This window comes from Mizuhopecten yessoensis, unplaced genomic scaffold (assembly GCF_002113885.1).
Source record: "Mizuhopecten yessoensis strain PY_sf001 unplaced genomic scaffold, ASM211388v2 scaffold716355, whole genome shotgun sequence".
Taxonomy (NCBI): Eukaryota; Metazoa; Mollusca; class Bivalvia; order Pectinida; family Pectinidae; genus Mizuhopecten; species Mizuhopecten yessoensis.
This window is the reverse complement of record NW_018480075.1, coordinates 1,339,120-1,360,807: the sequence shown is the minus strand read 5'-3', so window position 1 is coordinate 1,360,807 and position 21,688 is coordinate 1,339,120. Positions and strand designations below refer to the sequence as shown.

Here is a 21,688-nt window from a genome sequence, read left to right as displayed (position 1 = left end):
CACTTTGATTAGCAGTACAGTAATGTATGGTTAGTAATCACTTTGATTAGCAGTACAGTAATGTATAGTTAGTAACCACTTTGATTAGCAGTACAGCAATGTATGGTTAGTAATCACTTTGATTAGCAGTACAGTAATGTATGGTTAGTAATCACTTTGATTAGCAGTACAGTAATGTATGGTTAGTAATCACTTTGATTAGCAGTACAATAATGTATGGTTGGTAATCACTTTGATTAGCAGTTCAGTAATGTATGATTACCACAAACATGGTTGTTTCCATTGTGGTTCGCTTTAAACATGTTGTACTGTTTAGATTTTTCTGTAGATTGGTTTAAGATCATTCTGAGAATTCATAGCTCATTTATGAAGTACAGACTATATAGCTAAATGCTGGGCTGTGTTTGGTTTGGATAACAATGAAGTTTCTATAAAACTAATTAGGCCAGACATGGCTTTAAACCTGGAACTCCTACCAAATGTCCCATTCAAACACCACTGTGATAGATCTTTACCTGTGGATGGTTTGAGTGAGTGGTCATCAGCTTGTCCACTGCTGTGTCCACTCTGGTAACCAGGAGAATGTTAGAACTAAATGCCGCTCCCGCAATACAGGCCACGCACACACTGACCGCCTGCAAGGTCAAAGGTCAAGGCCGATCGATAGACACAAATTGCAATGGTAAACATCAACAATAATAAAATATCACACATTGATATGAAGGAAGGTCTGGAAGAAAGTTTTGAACTTTTCTCAACATAACATTGCAGTAACTACAGATAGATTGTAATTTTGTTGAGGTTTTGACTTCACATTGTGTTTTGATGAAAAAGGCACGTCTGCTCGCTTCATCATATAAATTATTTCAACGATAGCATTACAATATCTATCATGTCAATATCGTGTGGACGTCTCAAATAGAAGGGACACAACTCATACACTTCACTATAATTTTCATCAACAGAAGTCGCGAGAAATGAAATCAGTGTGTCTTTCACAAGTAATCCCAGTTTGTGCAAACTTAACCAATGTCTACTGCATATATGTTGTCAGCTGATCCAGACTACCTGGCTGACTCATGTCCAGCTCTTTTATATTTACCTGGAATATGTTGTCAAGGGGGTCAAGCTCATCACACAAGGTCAGCAGTTTGTCGTAGATAGACACAACGTGAGCTCGACTTTCTGTCTTTCCTTCCTCACACATTGCACAGACAGCCATACCCAGGCCGAGGATAGCTCCCGATCTTGAATCAGTGATGAATAATTTAATAAAGGTCAAAACTAAAAGCTGACCAGAGGGCACTGTAAAATATCTCAAATGTTACATAAACTTTTCATTTTGGTTACACCAAATGGTCCAAATTGACATTAAAAATGGCTGAACCCAAACAGTTTTGATCAAATACAAATTCCTTGGGACCAAAATTAACCCTGCCTGAGAACATTAGTTTCCTGTTCATAGAAAGTAGATAAGAAACCTGGGACAAGCTAGTGCTAATGTTTAAATCCTCCATTTTTACCTCAAACAGCAGTCAGTTGTAGATCGATTCCCCCTCATGCCCCCTATAAACCGTTCCTAATGAACGACATTTTGGGGCATTTAGGAGTTGGTACTCCAAACCTCTTAAAACTTTGACACAATTTGGTTTGTTTATGTCTTATTAACAGCTATGATCATTTTAGTACATGTCAGCTTTTGGTGGTGGAGTGTCAAGAGAAAAACCACTCACCTGCGGGGCCAGTATCTTACAACTGCAACCACGTTGGCCTTGAACCTGTGACCCAGTGATAAGAGGGTTAGTGATCATAGGTGGTAGGTGGTCCGACCCNTTTCAGTTCAATCGGTCCAGCAGAACTTGACTTTAAGTTTGAAATAGGTTTTCAAAATGGCGGCCGTGGCGGCCATATTGGATTTCTGATCGACCCGAAAAATAACAACACTTTGTCAGGACCATGAGGCGATCATTCCTATCAACTTTCAGTTCAATCGGCCCAGCAGAACTTGACTTTAAGTTTGAAATGTAAAATGTTAACGGACGACGGACGACGGACGACGTACGACGGACGACGACGGACGAAAACGGATAGCAATAGGTCACTTGAGCTAAAGCTCAGGTGACCTAAAAATAGAGGTACAAAAGAAAACTCACCTGTTTTTTACATTGGGTGCAAGGCAACACTCTTCCAATTTATCAAAGCTCTTCCAAATCTGTAACATACCCTGGAAACAACATTTGAACAGTAAATGTTTTAATTGGATTGGAAGATTTTGATTTTAAAAATTAATTTAATTGGTCATTAATGTAGTGATATAAAATGTTTCTACTGTACTCTTAACAGGATTTTTTTCTTCTGAATTCCTATAATTTCCTCTATATCTAAACAAAGATAATCATATTGTGCTGTAATCTTTAGATAGAAAGTTTTAAACTTGTTCTGATTGAAGTACAATTTGCAGAAAAATATGAACATTACAGAAACTGACAAGTTGACCTGTTTGCTTCACAATACCATGCCAAACCAGTAGCACAGGAGATAAGCTCATTGCGTTATAATCAAGAGGTTCAGGAATCAAATCTCGGTGGTTGAGATGTTTTTCGAGAAATTAGGAAATTATGATATATTTGAATTTTAGCTAGACTTAATTGGTGATCATTTCCAAGTCAGGGAAGTGCTAAACAAATTGAAACTCTTCTGTGTTAGAGATAAAACTCACAGTGCTGGGACTGTCTACCTTAAGCCAGAGAAGTTTGATCATACAAAATGTTTCTGAGAGTTACCTTTGTTCCACTGATGTCGGCGAAGTGTTCCTCTAGAAGTCGTGACAGGAACATCCCCAATCCAAGTCCACCATGGAACTGTAGAACAGGGGATTCTGGGACACCTGGTTGTCCTGGCAACCACGAAAGCAGGAAGTTGATGATCATGAAGATTCTGTCAACATCCAGCGTGATGAGTGCTGGTACGACTTGACTCAGGGCGACGGAAGCTGATGCCTGTGCAAGTAGGCTTGCTGGCAAACGATTGTCCACCGACAACTAAAGGGACGAACAGAAGCATAATTATTTACAAACATCATAAACATTATTTTTTTCTACAATAAACATGAAAACAGAACCTAGCTACTTAATTCAAATTATTTGGTTTCAAAATTAATACAGTATTCCAATTTGTAAGTTTTCGATTCTGTTTTATTATCCCCCCTTTTATCCAAAAACATTAAAGGCTGAAATCATGACAGACACAGAAATAAGGGTTTAATTCAACAACCTTTTTTTCTTCTGAAAGAGTCTGAAAAGACAAAAATATTATGGTCTACAACAACATACACAGCTACTGGTGAGTGTAGCCCATCTGGCATGGTATTATAAGTGAGCACTTGTATAAGGTGGTCTTGGTTTTTCATTGTGAAAAGATTGCACTGCAATTCAACAAATAAAACACTGAAGTAAAATACAAACTAGCTGTTAAATTGTTTTAACTGCTAAGTAGGTTTAGAGTACAACGAGCTTCCCTTTGAGAAGATCCCTATTTCTTTAATCAATGGTAAGTTCTATCACAATATCTTTACATTAATAATGACAAAAACTTCCTTGCACAATTACACAGTATCATTTTCTATATCTCTTCTTCATTACAACCTACCACATCCCTTACAACCTACCACACCCTTACAACCTACCCCACCCTTACAATCTACCACATCCCTTATAACCTACCACACCCCTTACAACCTACCACACCCCTTACAACCTACCACACCCTTACAACCTACCACATCCTACAACCTACCACACCCTTACAACCTACCACACATCCCTTACAACCTACCANACCCTTATAACCTACCATATCCTTACAACCTACCACACCCTTACAACCTACTATACCCCTTACAACCTACCACACCCATTACAACCTACCACATCCCTTACAACCTACCACACCCATTACAACCTACCACACCCATTACAACCTACCACACCCTTACAACCTACCACACCCTTACAACCTACCACACCCCTTACAACCTTCCACACCCCTTCCAACCTACCACCCCCTTACAACCTCCCACCCCTCCCTTACAACCCACCACACCCCTTACAACCTCCCACACCCCTTACAACCTTCCCCACCCCTTACACCCTCCCACACATCCCTTACAACCTACCACAACCTTACAACCTACCACACCCTTACAACCTACCACACCCTTACAACCAACCACACCCCTTACAACTACCACACCCTTACACCTACCACACCCTTACAACCTACCACACCCTTACAACCTACCACATCCCTTACAACCTACCACACCCTTACAACCTTCCACACCCATTACAACCTACCACACCCCTTACAACCTAGTAACACATCCCTTACAACCTACCACACCCCTTACAATCAATGTATTATTTTATCAACTCAATCAAGGTTGTCTCTCTTTGCCTGCTTGTATCAAAGACATGGTTCAGTTCTACAGCACTGAAATAAGTTTGTCCCCCTTTGTCCAGAAGTTTTAGATACACCACTATTCTCAAAAAGTTGTACTGTATTCACTGTAATTAGTGCCCAGGGCAATTAAACAAGAGGCCCATGGGCCTTAACGGTCACCTGATATATTTATACAGAGTTGATTTTGTTTTTAACACGAACAGAAATATTATTCAAAGTGACAAAAAACAATAAAACCACCTTATTCAATATCTTGCATGCAGATTTAAGACTGAAATGTATTTGAAACTAGCACCTNCTCCTTCGCCAGGGGGTAAATGTGAGACCCTAGGGTCATAAACCTTTAGACCCTTCCATCTATGAAGAGTGTTTGATTTTACCATATCTGGGTCTTTGAGAAGAAGATTTTTGAAATTTCAGTCAATTCAACCCTTTTTGGCCCCATCCATCAGCCCCGGGGGGTCAGGGCTGGTATGTGCATACCATCAAACTGCTATCCAATACTGATAATGCTAACCCAAATTGAATTACTTCCAATGGAAATTAAACAAATGTTGGTCCAAAATGCGATTTCCCTATATAAACTATAGTAAAGTTTACCCTCTCCTCAGGGGTAAACGTGAGACCCCAGGGTCAAGAAATTCACAATTTCGGTAAAGCACCTTAAGACCCTTCCATCTAACAAGAGTATTTGATTCTACCATATCTGGGTCTTGAGAAGAAGATTTTTGAAATTTCAGTCAATTTGACCCTTTTTGGCTCCATCCCTCAGGCCCCTGGGGGCTTGGGAACAAACTGGCCACTATAGTTGACCTTTGGCCATAGAAGGTTTCTGCAAAATTTCATTGAAATTGGTTCAAGGGTTTTGGAGAAGAAGTTGAATATGTAAATTGTTTACGGACGCACGACGGACGACGGACGCCGCCGGACAAAAGGCAATCGCAATAGGTCACTTTTGACTTTGTCTCAGGTGACCTAAAAATTTACATAAATCGAGCACTTATTAAGATAATACAAGAGGCCCAGGGGCCTTGATAGCTCACCTGGTATTATTTTAATTTGAAATTTGTTTAAGGAAAGAGTACATTAATTAAAACCAGTTAGCACTTAAAGATGACCTTTTACCTCATTACTGTAATTAAGAAAAGTATTCGCACTGCTAGTCCAAATGGTTCTTAGGATGTTGTTGTTTAAAGTTTTTAACAAATGACCCCTGTGACCTTGAAAGTTAATGGTTATTTTTTGCTTTTTTTAAGGGGGCAATAAATATTTTTAAGCCTTTAATGGTAATTTAAAATAATACACTTTTTCTGTTTTATTAAACTTATTAAAGACTTAAACACTTTAAATAAAAGCTTGATCAATTTGATTTAACATTTAAACATAATTATTCTATTTGACTGAAATTAACATTTACCTGTTGACAGAGACCAATCAGCTTTCCTTTTGGAGTGAAAGTGACATCCATCAGAGATATGATCGTATCTATGACAACCGTAAGCCAATGAGGGGGACTCATGAATTCACTGCTGTCCTCAGCTGCTTTGGCAGCCTCAGTATCTAGCCCATTGCCATGGCGATTCACGGTGACAGCCAATCCCGCTAGGGCGTATATAGAGTTGCTTTGCATTGTGGGATTTCCTCTGAAAATGATAAAACAAAAGAAAATTCTTATTTGTTTAATTAAATCAGTTATTTATCAGACTTCCAATACTTATTGTTACAGTATGTTTTTGTAAGATATATAAAGGCAGACGTCTGCATACCTATATGTATTTAAAGTTTGTCATGTCATCAAAAAGTAATTGAGTGCCAGAGATCTGTTTTACCAGTATGAATGTTTTACATAAATTTGGAATCCAATTTCATATCATCCATTGATAGAAAAGTTCTAAATTCCCCTTACTCTGTGTTAACACTAGCTGAATTAAGTTTAATATGTTGTCATTGAGTTGGATCATTGCACCTGAGAAACAAAACAAAATGTTCTCAAAGTGTTTATTCCACATTAAACAAAATCAAACTTTAATCTGACATGATAAATATATGACTGATTGACTCAAAGTGCTTGTAGGGACAAAGGAACATTACCATGTTCTTTATTTTGCATACGTAATTTAATAATTCGGTATCTTGGCTGTACTGGACCCAACTGTTTACCTGGTTAAGCTTTGCTAGCTATATGCAAGTAATTCACTTCAAATCTAAAATCATAACTCCACGCTCAAACCACCATATTTTGTATATATTCATCTTGAATCTCATACAATTTATTTTAGTTTTGTATAACAATATAACAATATTTGTACGAAATTGTCATCAAGCATTAGCTACCTAGGCTTTGAACACCGAGGACGAGGGTATATTTAGTAACATGCTGCGATGATATAAGACATTATTAATAAATAAAATCATATAAAACAAGTATTGATGTGACATCAATACACTGTAACATTTATGGCTGATATATATACGTCTCTTATCTAAATGTCACCATATGGTTCTCTAGTACCATTTTGTACTTTACTATGAGATCAGCGTCATGATTTATGTCCCAGTCTTTCAAAAAATCATTTAGCTGTGAACATATCATGTAATAGTGAATAAAGCAAGTGAAAATGGTTGAAAAGAGATTAAACATGTTACATTTGACAGTTTTTTAATGTAATTTTTCATTTAATTTACAAAAAAAAACCATCTTCATTTTCATTTTGTTTTTGTTTTTTTGGGTGGGGGAGGGGGAATTCTCGTAGTTTGGGGAAAATACATCAAATTGGTCAGCTCAAACAGTTAAAGTGCTTCATGGTTTAGAAATAAACTTTGTCTTCTCTCTATGTCTAGTGATGTTTACAAATAACAAGAGGCCCATGGGCCTTAACGGTCACCTGAGTCTATAGTATTTATTTTTGTTGTTGAAATATGTACCAATTTGAGTAAAAAATAGTATAATGTTAACTTAACTTTGTCAGGACCATGAGCTGATCATTCCTAGACCAATTTTAAGTGAGATCGGCCTATTAGAACTTAGTAGCAAAATAGCGGCCATGGCAGCCAAATTGTATTTCTGATTGACCCGAAAAATAACAACACTTTGTCAGGACCATGAGTCGATCATTCCTACAAACTTTAAGTTCAATCGCTCCAGCAGAACTTGACTTTAAGTTTGAAATGTAAAATGTTAAGGGACGACGGACGACGGACGACGGACGACGTACGACGACGGACGAAAACGGATAGCAATAGGTCACTTGAGCTAAAGCTCAGGTGACCTAAAAATATTTAAGCAAACACGTAAAATGATTTTCTTTTAGGAAAAAAAGAAACTATCCCTGTAGCTAGAAAAGCAATTTCTTTGTATTATTTTCATTATTTAAAAGTATTATTAGTAATTTATTGTTCAGTATTCTTGTAATATGAATTATAGCAACATTATAACCAGGTGTTTCACTTTAATACCACAAGGCTGAACATGGCTGTGGAGTGTACTAAGGACAAACCTGGAGCTGATCTTGATCACATCCACCAAGGTGTCGCGGACCCTGGAAAACACAAATCACACCTCTTAAATCCTTTTCAGTGAAGCCAGGAAAAGACATTTTTCTCTATTAATAATCTTTTATTAGGTTTCTTTGTGAAAATATCATCAAAGAAAGTGATCACATGCGTCAGTGCCCAAATTATATGAAAAAAATCCATTTCTTTGACGTTGACAAATACCTTCTACGCAGCATATTTCATCTTTGATGAGCCCTGGGGTCCTCTAGTTCTTCAAAATGTAGCAAATAATCCAATACAACATGCCTTTTTAAGACATCGCAGATAGCCTAAGTTACAAATTCAAGACGGCATAGCGATTTTTTGTTTTATATGTTTCTCCACGGGATAAACAGGTTTTGTCTGTGACTTTAGAACATGACACGTTGTAATACTTTTATTATAACCTACAATAGCTTTTCTGTGTATACACATTGTATTCTCGGCAGAACTCATAATTATACAGTATGAGTGTTAATTTTTTTTTCCTGAAAATTGTAACAAAACAACCAAGAGTGCACAAGAAAACAACAAGAATGGAAGAACGATGTATTCTTGTATCAATTGTTGGTCTTATCAGTGCCGATTCAGCATTATTGTACTGTCACATCGTGCAAATATGGCTTGCAAATTGGCGATATCATTAGAACAAGAGGAACAATGCTTAGTTCAAGTTGATCTAGTGGAAATGAGAATTAATAAAAAATGTCTCATCCAATCAGAGGAAAGGTACGTAGATCTGGATTTCAAATAAACTTTTGAAAAATATCAGTACCTGCTCAGGTTCATGAAAGCATCATTCAGACCAAATTTGTATAAAAGGAACATTTGTTTAATATTTTATCAAAATTAACCCAATTGATTTTTATCTATACAACATTTCTTTGGCCCATAGATTTTCCATACCAAATTGTGTCATAATCCCTTATCTGTACTTTGAAGGTTAACTTACTATTTCCGTTTTCTTTGGGCCTTCATTTATAGAACATTTTATACCCTGACCCAAGAAATATCCACGCAAAATTTAGTGAAAATCCCTTCAGTAGTTCTGGAATTGGTCTTTTTACAGGAAAAGTTAATGACTGACAATCGTCATGATGGGACAGACACCGTACTTCACCATAAGCTTTTAACTCAGCCCTTAACATGTTAACATAAATCAATCACTATTATCGAAACATGACAAAAAATTAATTTGAAAAATAGAACAATTTACGATAAATTGTTGAAATTGTAAATGTCTGACACTTTAATAAAGATGTTGATAGTCTAGTTCCATCATTAAAATTCATCACGGTAACAAAAATAAGCTGACCTAAATATTTCATACTCGATCTAGAAATAACATCTTAAATATGTCTCTTCACTCGAGGGAGAAACATAAAAATGTCTGTTTCCCATGACAACGTTTCTAGAGAAAGATGCGCCTCTAATAAAGTAAACTGCTGTCAAGATTGCCCCCCCCCCCCGAGTGGGGACGAGGACCGTGACAGACTTATCAGCGCCTTACCATAACCAGGCCACCTGCTTTTTCAGTCTGGCTTCATCTTCAGACACATGGTCTCGTTTCAGTTGGAGCTCAATTTCTGCCCGGCGGCCCTGAAAATTGATGAAGCACTCAAATATTCAGCACATCTGAAAAGACTGTCTCTTTAAAATTATCTCAACTAATAGTCAAATCTGTCAAAATTTCTTTGATGTTTTCATGGAATATGATAAATGTATATTGTCAGTTAAGTTGTAATACCCAACATACAGGTGTATCTACCTACAGTACAGGTATGTCTTATTACCCAGTACACAGGTATATCTACCCACAGTGCAGGTATGTCTTATTACCCAATACACAGGTCTATCTACTTACAGTACAGGTATGTCTTATTACCAAATACACAGGTCTATCTACCTACAGTACAGGTATGTCTTATTACCCAGTACACAGGTATATCTACCCACAGTACAGGTATGTCTTATTACTCAATATACAGGTATATCTACCCAAAGTACAGGTATGTCTTATTACCTAATACACAGGTATATCTACCTACGATACAGGTATATCTTATTGCCCAGTACACAGGTGTATCTACCCACAGTACAGGTATGTCTTATTACCCAATACACAGGTGTATCTACTTACAGTACAGGTATGTCTTATTACCAAATACACGGGTATATCTACCCACAGTACAGGTATATCTTACTACCCAATACACAGGTATATCTACCCACAGTACAGGTATGTCTTATTACCAAATACACAGGTATATCTACCTACAGTACAGGTATGTCTTATTACCAAATATACAGGTTTATCTACCTACAGTACAGGTATGTCTTATTACCAAATACACAGGTATATCTACCCACAGTACAGGTATGTCTTACCCAATACACAGGTATATCTACCAACAGTACAGGTATGTATTATTACCTAATACACAGGAATATCTACCTACAGTACAGGTATGTCTTATTACCCAATACACAGGTAAATCTACCCAGAGTACAGGTATGTCTTATTACCCAATATACAGGTATATCTACCCACAGTACAGGTATGTCTTATTACTCAATACACAGGTGTATCTACCCACAGTACAGGTATGTCTTATAACCCAATACATAGGTATATCTACCCACAGTACAGGTATGTCTTATTACCCAATACACAGGTATATCTACCTACAGTACAGGTATGTCTTACCCAATACACAGGTATATCTATCAACAGTACAGGTATGTCTTATTACCCAATATACAGGTATATCTACCCACAGTACAGGTATGTCTTATAACCCAATACATAGGTATATCTACCCACAGTACAGGGATGCCTTATTACCCAATATAAAGGTATATCTATCAACAGTACAGGTATGTCTTATTACTCAATACACAGGAGTATCTACCCACAGTACAGGTATGGCTTATTACCAAATATACAGGGATATGTCTTATTACTCAATACACAGGAGTATCTACCCACAGTACAGGTATGCCTTATTACCCAATATACAGTTGTATCTACCTACAGTACAGGTATGTCTTACCCAATACACATGTATATCTATCAACAGTACAGGTATGTCTTATTACTCAATACACAGGAGTATCTACCCACAGTACAGGTATGCCTTATTACCAAATATAAAGGTATATCTATCAACAGTACAGGAATGTCTTATTACCCAATACACAGGGATATCTACCCACAGTACAGGTATGGCTTATTACCAAATATACAGGGATATGTCTTATTACTCAATACACAGGTGTATCTACCCACAGCACAGGTATGTCTTATTACCAAATACACATGTACATCTACCTACAGTACAGGTATGCCTTATTTCCCATACACAGATGTATCTACCTACAGTACAGGAATGTCTTATTACCCAATACACAGGTAAATCTACCCACAGTACAGGTATGTCTTATTACCCAGTACACAGGTATATCTACCCACAGTACAGGTATGCCTTATTACCCAATATACAGATGTATCTACCTACAGTACAGGGATGTCTTATTACCCAATACACAGGGATATCTACCCACAGTACAGGTATGCCTTATTTCCCAATACACAGATGTATCTACCTACAGTACAGGTATGTCTTACCCAATACACAGGTATATCTATCAACAGCACAGGTATGTCTTATTACCCAATATACAAGAATATCTACCCACAGTACAGGTATGGCTTATTACCAAATATACAGGGATATGTCTTATTACTCAATACACAGGAGTATCTACCCACAGTACAGGTATGTATTATTACCAAATACACATGTACATCTACCTACAGTACAGGTATGCGTTATTTCCCATACACAGATGTATCTACCTACAGTACAGGAATGTCTTATTACCCAATACACAGGTAAATCTCCCCACAGTACAGGTATGTCTTATTAACAAATACACAGGTATATCTACCCACAGTGCAGGTATGTCTTATTACCCAATATACAGGTATATCGACCCACAGTACAGGTATGTCTTATAACCCAATACATAGGTATATCTACCCACAGTACAGGTATGCCTTATTACCCAATATAAAGGTATATCTATCAACAGTACAGGTATGTCTTATTACCCAATATACAGGTGTATCTACTTACAGTACAGGTATGTCTTATTACCAAATACACAGGTATATCTACCCACAATACAGGTATGTCTACCTACAGTACAGGTATGTCTTATTACCCAATATACAGGTATCTCTACCTACTGAACAGGTATGTCTTATTACCAAATACACAGGTATATCCACCCACAGTACAGGTATGTCTTATTACCAAATACACATGTATATCTACCCACAGTACAGGTATGCCTTATTACCCAATATAAAGGTATATCTATCAACAGTACAGGTATGTCTTATTACCCAATACACAGGTGTATCTATCCACAGTACAGGTATGTCTTATTACCCAATATACAGGTTTATCTACCTACAGTACAGGTATGTCTTACTACCCAATACACAGGTATATCTACCTACAGTACAGGTATGTCTTATTACCAAATATACAGGTTTATCTACCTACAGTACAGGTATGTCTTATTACCAAATATACAGGTATATCTACCCACAGTACAGGTATGTCTTATTACTCAATATACAGGTGTATCTACCCACAGTACAGGTATGTCTTATTAACCAATATACAGGTTTATCTACCTACAGTACAGGCATGTCTTACTACCCAATACACAGGTATATCTACCTACAGTACAGGTATGTCTTATTACCAAATACACAGGTATATCTACCCACAGTACAGGTATGTCTTATTACCAAATATACAGGTATATCTTATTACCCAATATACAGGTATATCTACCCACAGTACAGGTATGTCTTATTACCAAATACACAGGTATATCCACCCACAGTACAGGTATGTCTTACTACCCAATGCACAGGTATATCTACCCACAGTATAGGTATGTCTTATTACCCAATACACAGGTATATCTATCAACAGTACAGGTATGTCTTAACCAATACACAGGTATATCTATCAACAGTACAGGTATGTCTTACTACCCAATACACAGGTATATCTATCAACAGTACAGGTATGTCTTACTACCCAATACACAGGTACATCTACCCACAGTACAGGTATGTCTTATTACTCAATACACAGGTATATGTACTCACTGTACAGGTATGTCTTATTACACAATACACAGATGTATCTACCTACAGTACAGGTATGTCTTATTACCAAATACACAGGTATATGTACTCACTGTACAGGTATGTCTTATTACCAAATACACAGGTATATCTACCCAAGGAACAGGTATCTTATTACTGAATACTCATTTATTTTAGACAATACACGCCAGGTATGTAAATGCACACGCCAGGTATGTCAATGCCATGGTTTATAAACACAACCTACACTGACCTAGTACACAATCTTTTGCTTTATTATCACTGTATGTCTGTCGGTTACCTGTCGTTCAACAGGGAAGTTATTTACTCTGTCGGTTACCTGTCCCTCAACAGGGAAGTTATTTACTCTGTCGGTTACCTGTCGCTCAACAGGGAAGTTATTTACTATGTATAACTGCAGGTCTAAACAGGTAGATCTACACATTGCCATGGATTTGTGAACACAGGGCAGACATTTGTTGAAATCACTTACCAGTCAGATTTCAGCCAAACATATGACTTCAGACTTTTGATCAAAGCTTTTGAAATGTCAGCAGGAAAGTGACAGATTTATCAACGAAGCAAGAGGGAAGTTCATCATGTGATTGTGAATTCTAGAGCTGAATAACATTGACAATGTAAGTGAACATTGAGAAGTATGGAAAGGACAACTTGGATTCATCATCACCCTGTGACATCAGTGATCGTGAGTTAGCTATTCTATAGTGTAATTATACCACTGGATGGGACAGTCAAGTCAAGTTTTCATTTCTTAACATAACCAACTCTTATTTGTGAGTGTTTACTGATAACAATATATTTATACAAGAACAACAATCACCTTCAAGATTTCAACAAATAATTTTGCTTTTTATCAAAATGGCAACCCCTATGAGCCAAATTTCTCTCCGTATTAAAGGTCAGACCACATGTATTCACCACAAGGGGAGACAACTAGACTTGTGTTGTGAAAAATGTCAGGAACTGGTTTGTCTAAAATGCCTTTCTTCTAATCACAAAACCCATACAGTTTGTGAGCTAAGTGAAGTCACTCATCAGGAGAAACCAGACATTAAAAACTTTATAGACAGAACAGAAAAAAATGACCTCGTACAAATAGGGAAATACATCACCTCTACTGACACACTCCTTAAAGACAACACCAGCACTTTTGAGAAGTTGTCACAAAAGTTAAAAATACAAACAGAGAGATTAAAGCAAGAGCTGGACATACTTACAGAACAGACACTCTCTCTTTACCACAAAATGGAAGAGGATAATACAAATCTCATAATGAAATACAAACAGGACCTGGAGGTGTATGAAAAACAACTCAAACAACAAATTCAAGAATGCAAAGCAGCTCTCCAGCGTGGTTCACACATACATATTTATGATGCATTTTGTGAGATCCAGTCTCCTACACACAGTCTCCCTGTAAAACCTGTCCTGGGTACTGCCAACTTCACTCCGAACGAAAATCCTCAAGATCACTTGAAAAAAGCCTTGGGAAAAGTTATTACCTCAAGTCAAGGTCAAACTTTAACTGACCAGGGTCGGTCAGTCACAACATCTGATGATCTGGAACAATCCTCTACACAGCAACAACAGTCAGGAACAAAAGTGAAGAAAGCAGTGACAACATACAAACTACTGCCACAGACCAAGATAGTGGAGGAAAGGAAGTCTCCATGTTACATTGATTCTATATGTCCCACCACTGATGGTCAGGTGTGGACCAAGTACAATAAAACATTGACTCTCCTGGACAGGAAGGGTAATGTAATACAGGAGGTCAAACACAATGTCTATATCGATGATATCAGTCTGTTACCCACCACACACACACTGTGGGTCTGTGATGATAGGAACAACATCAGGGAGCTGGTATCAGGACGACTGACACACAGATTCAGTACCAAGGAGTTACCCAGGTGTATATGTATTACAGCCAGTAACCATGTCATTGTAGGGATGACCAAACACATCTCCAAATTTACCACAGATGGTAAAATGGTGTGTACTACTATGGCTAAAAGGACTAGGAAACCATTAGTGTGTACACCATACAGGATCTCAGAGTGTCCTGTCACTCACAATGTGGCAGTCGCTGATTTCAGTTATGAAAGTGATGGTGGTGATGGAAAGGGACGTGTTGTTGTGATGGACACTGATTTCAAGGAACTGTTTGTATATAGAGGTGACATCCCCAGTACATATAAACCAACACCACAAACAGGAGGTAAACCATTTAACCCCAGTGGTGTGGTGTATGACAGTGTGGGGAACCAGATCATAGGGGACCGTCACAACAACAGGGTCCTACTCATCAGTGGAGGTGGTGAGTTCCTCAGGGTCATACACACAGACACAGACTGTACATGGGCTGTAGGTATAGACAGGGAGGATGTCCTGTGGGCAGTGTTTGGGACAATGAATAGGGAAGTCAAACTACTACAGTACAGCAGTGTGTGACACCTGTAACCAAACAACTAGTATATGTAGTTACCATGACAATGACATGGAAATCAGAGACAAATGAAACTTGTAATGATAACCAATCAACTACAAATTGTGTGACATTTACAGGATTATAAGTAAAATGTCTAGACTACAGATTGTGTGACATTCACAGGATTGTAAGTAAAATGTCCAGACTACAGATTGTGTGACATTTACAGGATTATAAGTAAAATGTCTAGATTACAGATTGTGATACATTTACAGGATTATAAGTAAAATGTCTAGACTACAGATTGTGAGACATTCGCAGGATTATAGTAAAATGTCTAGACTACAGATTGTGAGACATTTACAGGATTATAAGTAAAATGTCTAGACTACAGATTGTGTGACATTCACAGGATTATAAGTAAAATGTCTAGACTACAGATTGTGAGACATTCACAGGATTATAGTAAAATGTCTAGGCTACAGATTGTGAGACATTTACAGGATTATAGTAAAATGTATCGACTACAAATTGTGAGACATTTACAGGATTATAAGTAAAGTGTCTAGACTACAGATTGTGAGACATTCACAGGATTGTAAGTAAAATGTCTAGACTACAGATTGTGTGACATTCACAGGATTATAAGTAAAATGTCTAGACTACAGATTGTGAGACATTCACAGGATTATAAGTAAAATGTCTAGACTACAGATTGTGTGACATTCACAGGATTATAGTAAAATGTATAGATTACAGATTGTGAGACATTTACAGGATTATAAGTAAAATGTCTAGACTACAGATTGTGAGACATTCAAAGGATTATAAGCAAAATGTCTAGACTACAGATTGTGAGACATTTACAGGATTATAAGTAAAATGCCTAGACTACAGATTGTGAGCCATTTACAGGTTTTTAAGTAAAATGACTAGACAACAGATTGTGAGACATTTACAGGATTATAAGTAAAATGTAGACTACAGATTGTGAGACATTTACAGGATTATAAGTAAAGTGTCTAGACTTCAGATTGCGAGACATTTACAGGATTATTAGTAAAATGTCTAGACTACAGATTGTGAGACATTCACAGGATTATAAGTAAAATGTCTAGACTACAGTTTGTGTGACATTTACAGGAGTATAAGTTAAGTGTATAGATTACAGATTGTGAGACATTCACAGGATTATAAGTTAAGTGTATAGATTACAGATTGTGAGACATTCACAGGATTATAAGTAAAATGTCTAGACTACAGATTGTGTGACATTTACAGGATTATAAGTAAAATGTCTAGACTACAGATTGTGTGAGATTCACAGGATTATAATTTCGAGACCAAATGGTCCTATACAACTCAACTACCGATCAACTACTTTTCAGCGCTATTTGCAAACAAATCTGTGACCTATAAAGTGGATCGTATATAATATCACTCTTTTTAGATCTGAGGAATCCACAGAAAAACACTTTATAATCTTTCTTCACAAAACAATAATTGGGAAATCTGATTGAAAAGAAGGTCAAGGTTATTCATTTATACAAACGTTACTTGATCTCACTTACTGGGAAATCTGGCATTCTGCTAGCGAAAATCATGACCCAATGCCACTTTCCTAATGATTAATCAGGAGAAGCTGTTGAGATATTGACTTGTATGTCCTGTCCTTTATGACCTTGGAAGTAGGCTAAGGTCATATATAATTGAGGGTAGTACAGTAGTATACTAGGTACCTACTGGCTGACTATCAGGACCCGTGGTCTTTATATAACGGTCCTGAAAAAAGGTTCTTGTAGATATTTACTTATTAAAGTCCATGTTGATATTTTACCACGGCTAACTGTCAAAGTTAACCTTTCACCTAAACACAATAATTAGAAACATACCAAAGTGCAATGGATCTAGACCTTATAGTTCTTTAGAAAATGTTGTTTGAATTAGCACTCCATCAATGGTACCTACTGGCACAATATCAGGACCTTGGTAAAGGAGATCTACATTACCTGTCAGTCTTGAGACCCGAAGGAATGAAATACACATTTTTATGTTTTTATTAACGATTTACACATAAGCCTCAATGATCATCCTTGACCTGCTTCTGTACATGGTGAGCTAAATATAGTTGTGCTCACAGAATATAGTTCCAGATTCTGCAGCTTGTACAACAGTACTTCAGCCACCTTTATAACCAGGTATTGCCATTATTTAATATTTGATATATACCAATAAACAATTTTATCACCTAACTGGCCCATTTTACTACATATATGTCATACGACCATGTCATAAATATGGTAATACACATGTGTAATAAAAGCTTAAGGTGCTGTGATTGGTACAAGAGGCCCGCCCAGAGGGCCTGTATTGCTCACCTGGATACCTAAGCAATCATGGCAAAATATTCTCCAAATGAGATCTAAGGGAATATGCCAGACCCCAAGGCCAATCCTTGTAGCATATCTGTATTAGATTTTTCATGCCCAGCAATTTTATGTATGGTTATGGGGTGGGGATCTCAACTGTTTCCAAGTTGTGACTCAAAAACTAGGTCCCTAGGGTTGTGGCCAGACCTCAGGATCAATTCTAATATCATGACTGCATTTGTCTCCTTTTGCCAAGCATTTGTATATATAGTTTTGGGGTGGGGATCTCAACCGTTTCAAAGTTATGACCAAGGGATTAAGTCTGCAAGGTTGGGGCAGAACCTGGGGTCAATTAACTCTAATATCATGACTGCGTTCATCTCTTTATGCCCACAATTAAATATATATTTTTGGGGTGGGGATCTTAACCATTTTGAAGTAATGACCCAGGGGTTAAGTCTCTAAGGGTGAGGCAGTCGATCCCCAAGGCCATCCTGGAAGCAAAAGTGCATTCTTCTCTTTATACTCAGCAATTGTATATATGGTTATATGGTGGGGATCTCAACCATTTCCAAGTAATAAACTTTTTTTGGTCCCATCCCTTAGCCGTGGTGTCAGCCCCACCGTTTGTACAATTTTGAATCCCTGCCTCCCATGAATGCTTCCAACCAAATATGATCGATATCCATGGCATAGTTCTACAGAAGAAGTCGTTTGTAGCAATATAACCAAATTGCCCCCTTTTGGCCCCACCCTCAGCCTCCTGGGGAGTCAGCCCAACCATTTGTACAATTTTGAATCTCCACCACCTACATATGTAGGGATGCTTCCAGTAAAATATGGTTGATATCCATCTCTTAGTTCCAGAGAAGAAGTCGCTTAAAGCAATATAGCCAAATTGACCCCTTTTTGCCCTGCCCCTCAGCCCCCTGGGTAGTCCGAATTATTCTGACGTTTTATCGACTTTATTCATATCAGTCTGTCGTCGATTAACGTCAGAACTCCGGCCCTCTATAATATGCGGGAAATATGCGACCTGCGCCCGGAGCGCACTTCAAACTGATATTTTAGAAACAAATCGTCACTTTCACACAAATGTCGCACATGGATCGAAAGATCTATTCTTTATGCACTAGGTGGTATCATTGGTATCATTGGAAGGAGAAGGATTTTAAATATTAAGCTATTTCTCTAATATTAGGCTCCGCCCTCTAACCCCAAACAACTGCAAAAAAAAAAAAACACCCTATGTTTTTAAGTGAAACAAATCACATCCAGATCCAAGTAATTGAAAAATATAAATAAATAAAATAAAAGCAACTGTGCTTTCTTTCTCCAATTTTTCACCTTTATTGTATGAAATATGTATGTGTTCTTATTGTATTGCTTTTAGATAATCACATCTATTCATATAATTTCAATAAAAGCCATGTTGTGAACCATGTTTAATAAATGTTATGATAAATAAAACAATTTTCAGTTAATAGTCAAAGTTTCTAATATTTTGTTGGTGGTTTTAAAGGTCCTCCGCACAATGCTAAACCCCCAAAAATCATCTTCATATTGTTGCATGATCATTATGTGAAAGTTTCAATGATTTTTGCTTGTAAACTGTGAAGGGTACAGTATATAAATATGTTTTATATATTATTCCCTTTCATAGTTTACAAGGTGAAAGTCAAACAAGGACATTAAGTTGTACAAACTTCGTAGCCCTTCATCCCCGAATGCAACTTGCCCAATAACACCACTTCCGATTATTGAGAATATGTCCTTTAAAGGTTTATACACAATTGACCAGATGTGACCTTGAAAGTGTGTCAAGGTCATTCACATGAACAATCTTGATAGCTCTTCATCTGAGCATGCTACTGGTCACATATCACCACCCTTTGCAAAAGATTTTAATATATTTGACCCCTGTGACCTTGAATATGATTATCATCATCCTGCAGAAGTTATATAAGTTTTTTTTTAATGACAATTGACCTTTTTGACCTTGAGTAAGGTTGAAAGAAATTCATTTGAACAAACTTGTTAGCTGTTCATCCAAGCATTATACTGGCCAAATATCATCCCCCAGTCCTTTTGGTTATTCAGAAAAAAGTTGGTAACATATTTGATATTTGACCCCTGTGACCTTGAACATTGGCAAAGGTCATTCAATTGAACAAACTTGGTGGCTCTTCATCATTGCATGTTACTGGCCAAATATCATTTTGGCCTTTTGGTTATTCAGAAGAAGTTGTTTAAACTTTTTATAAGACAACTGACCCCTGTGACCTTGAATATGGGTCAAATAAATTAATTTAAACAAACTTGGCAGTCCTTCATGCCAGCATGGTACTTGCCAAATATCAACTCTGGTCCTTTTAATTATTCAGAAGTTGTAAAAGGTTTTTAAGACAAGTGGCCCAGAGGGCCTGTATCGCTCACCTTGATGTGTTTACGAAGTACTTGATATGAGGTACAGATATCGCACTGAAATTTCAGAAAGATCCATCCAGTATTTCTGGAGATATAGCGAGAAAAAACTTCAAATGTCCAAATCCAAGATGGCGGCCTGTTGGCAATCTTGTTTAAATGATTACACCCTAATAGTAACAGGCACTACTAGACAACTTGATGGAGACAAAATTGAGATAAAATCTCTTAATCACCATGGTAGAAGGATTTCAAAGGTTTTACCTCTATTGGGTCATGCCCCTCTGCCCTGAGGGCCACACCCACTGTTTATACAAAATTGAATGCACTTAGCCCAAGGATGCTCCAGATCAAATAGGGATGGAATCCCATAATCCCTTTGGTAAAAGAAGTATTTTAAAGGTGTACCACTAAAATCCCCTGATCCCCTATGGAAGAAGAATGATTTTGAAAGTTTTACCTCTATTTCCCCTAGTGGGCCCCACTCCTCTGCCCCCAAGGGGGCCACATCCACTGTTTATACAAAATTGAGTGCCTTTGGACCAAGGATGCTCAAGACTAAATAAAGATAAAATCTCTTAATCCCTATGGTAGGAGAAGGATTATAAAGGTTTTACCTCTATTTCGCCTATTCTGCCATGCCCCTCTGCCCTGAGGGCTGCACCCACCGTTTATACAAAATTGAGCCCCTTGGACCAAGGATGCTTCAGACTAAATCCCGTAATCCCTGTGGAAGAAGAAGGATTTTCAAGGTTTTACCTCAATTTCCCCTATTGGACCCCGACCGGTCCCCAGGGGGGCCACACCCACCGTTTATACAAAATTGAGTCCACTTGGCCAAAGGATGCTTCAGACCTAATTCAGCTTAAATCCACTAATCTGTTCAGGACTTTTCAAGGAAAAGCTGATGGACGGACAGACGACGGACGCTGCGCCATTGCATAAACTCACTGGCCCTTCGGGCAGGTGAGCTAAAATTGAGCCTAGTCACCAGAGGGCCCAGCCCTCTTTATATTTAAAGTTAGTATGCCAGATATCAACAAAGAAAAATCTCTACAGGGAAGGGAACACTTGTCAGGAAAGTTCTAGAAAGCATTTTGATAAAACTTGGGAGGCAGATTCGATTTTCCCTTGTTTCATTGGGCAATTTCAACAAATTTAAATCTGAATGTTTCTTTTATATAGCAATAGCATTCTTTGAAACATGGAACAATTGGTATGTACAGAATTCAAACATACTTTTAAACAAGAGGC

The 21,688-nt window shown here is 37.6% G+C and overlaps 2 protein-coding genes across 4 annotated transcripts in view; one reads left to right on the top strand and one right to left on the bottom strand.

Annotated features, from left to right (window-relative positions):
* The window catches only part of LOC110443640 (focadhesin-like), a 364,600-nt gene that overhangs the window by 18,879 nt on the left and 324,033 nt on the right, over positions 1–21,688 (bottom strand). For all 3 annotated transcript variants that reach the window (XM_021487984.1, XM_021487985.1, XM_021487983.1), the window contains exons 22-28: positions 9,506–9,594; positions 7,959–8,000; positions 5,879–6,104; positions 2,784–3,041; positions 2,154–2,224; positions 1,103–1,247; positions 516–635 (exon numbers count right to left, since the gene is read on the bottom strand). In XM_021487984.1, the coding sequence (XP_021343659.1) occupies positions 516–635; positions 1,103–1,247; positions 2,154–2,224; positions 2,784–3,041; positions 5,879–6,104; positions 7,959–8,000; positions 9,506–9,594 (951 nt within the window). The remainder of the gene's footprint in view (positions 1–515; positions 636–1,102; positions 1,248–2,153; positions 2,225–2,783; positions 3,042–5,878; positions 6,105–7,958; positions 8,001–9,505; positions 9,595–21,688) is intronic.
* Positions 13,577–15,779, top strand: LOC110443641 (tripartite motif-containing protein 2-like). Its single transcript, XM_021487987.1, has one exon. It carries the CDS (start codon positions 14,069–14,071, stop codon positions 15,662–15,664), a length of 1,596 nt encoding a protein of 531 aa, XP_021343662.1. The 5' UTR covers positions 13,577–14,068; the 3' UTR covers positions 15,665–15,779.

Excerpts from the sequence above, each read along its gene's own strand:
- LOC110443641 (XM_021487987.1), top strand. The coding sequence starts at position 14,069 with ATGGCAACCCCTATGAGCCAAATTTCTCTCCGTATTAAAGGTCAGACC.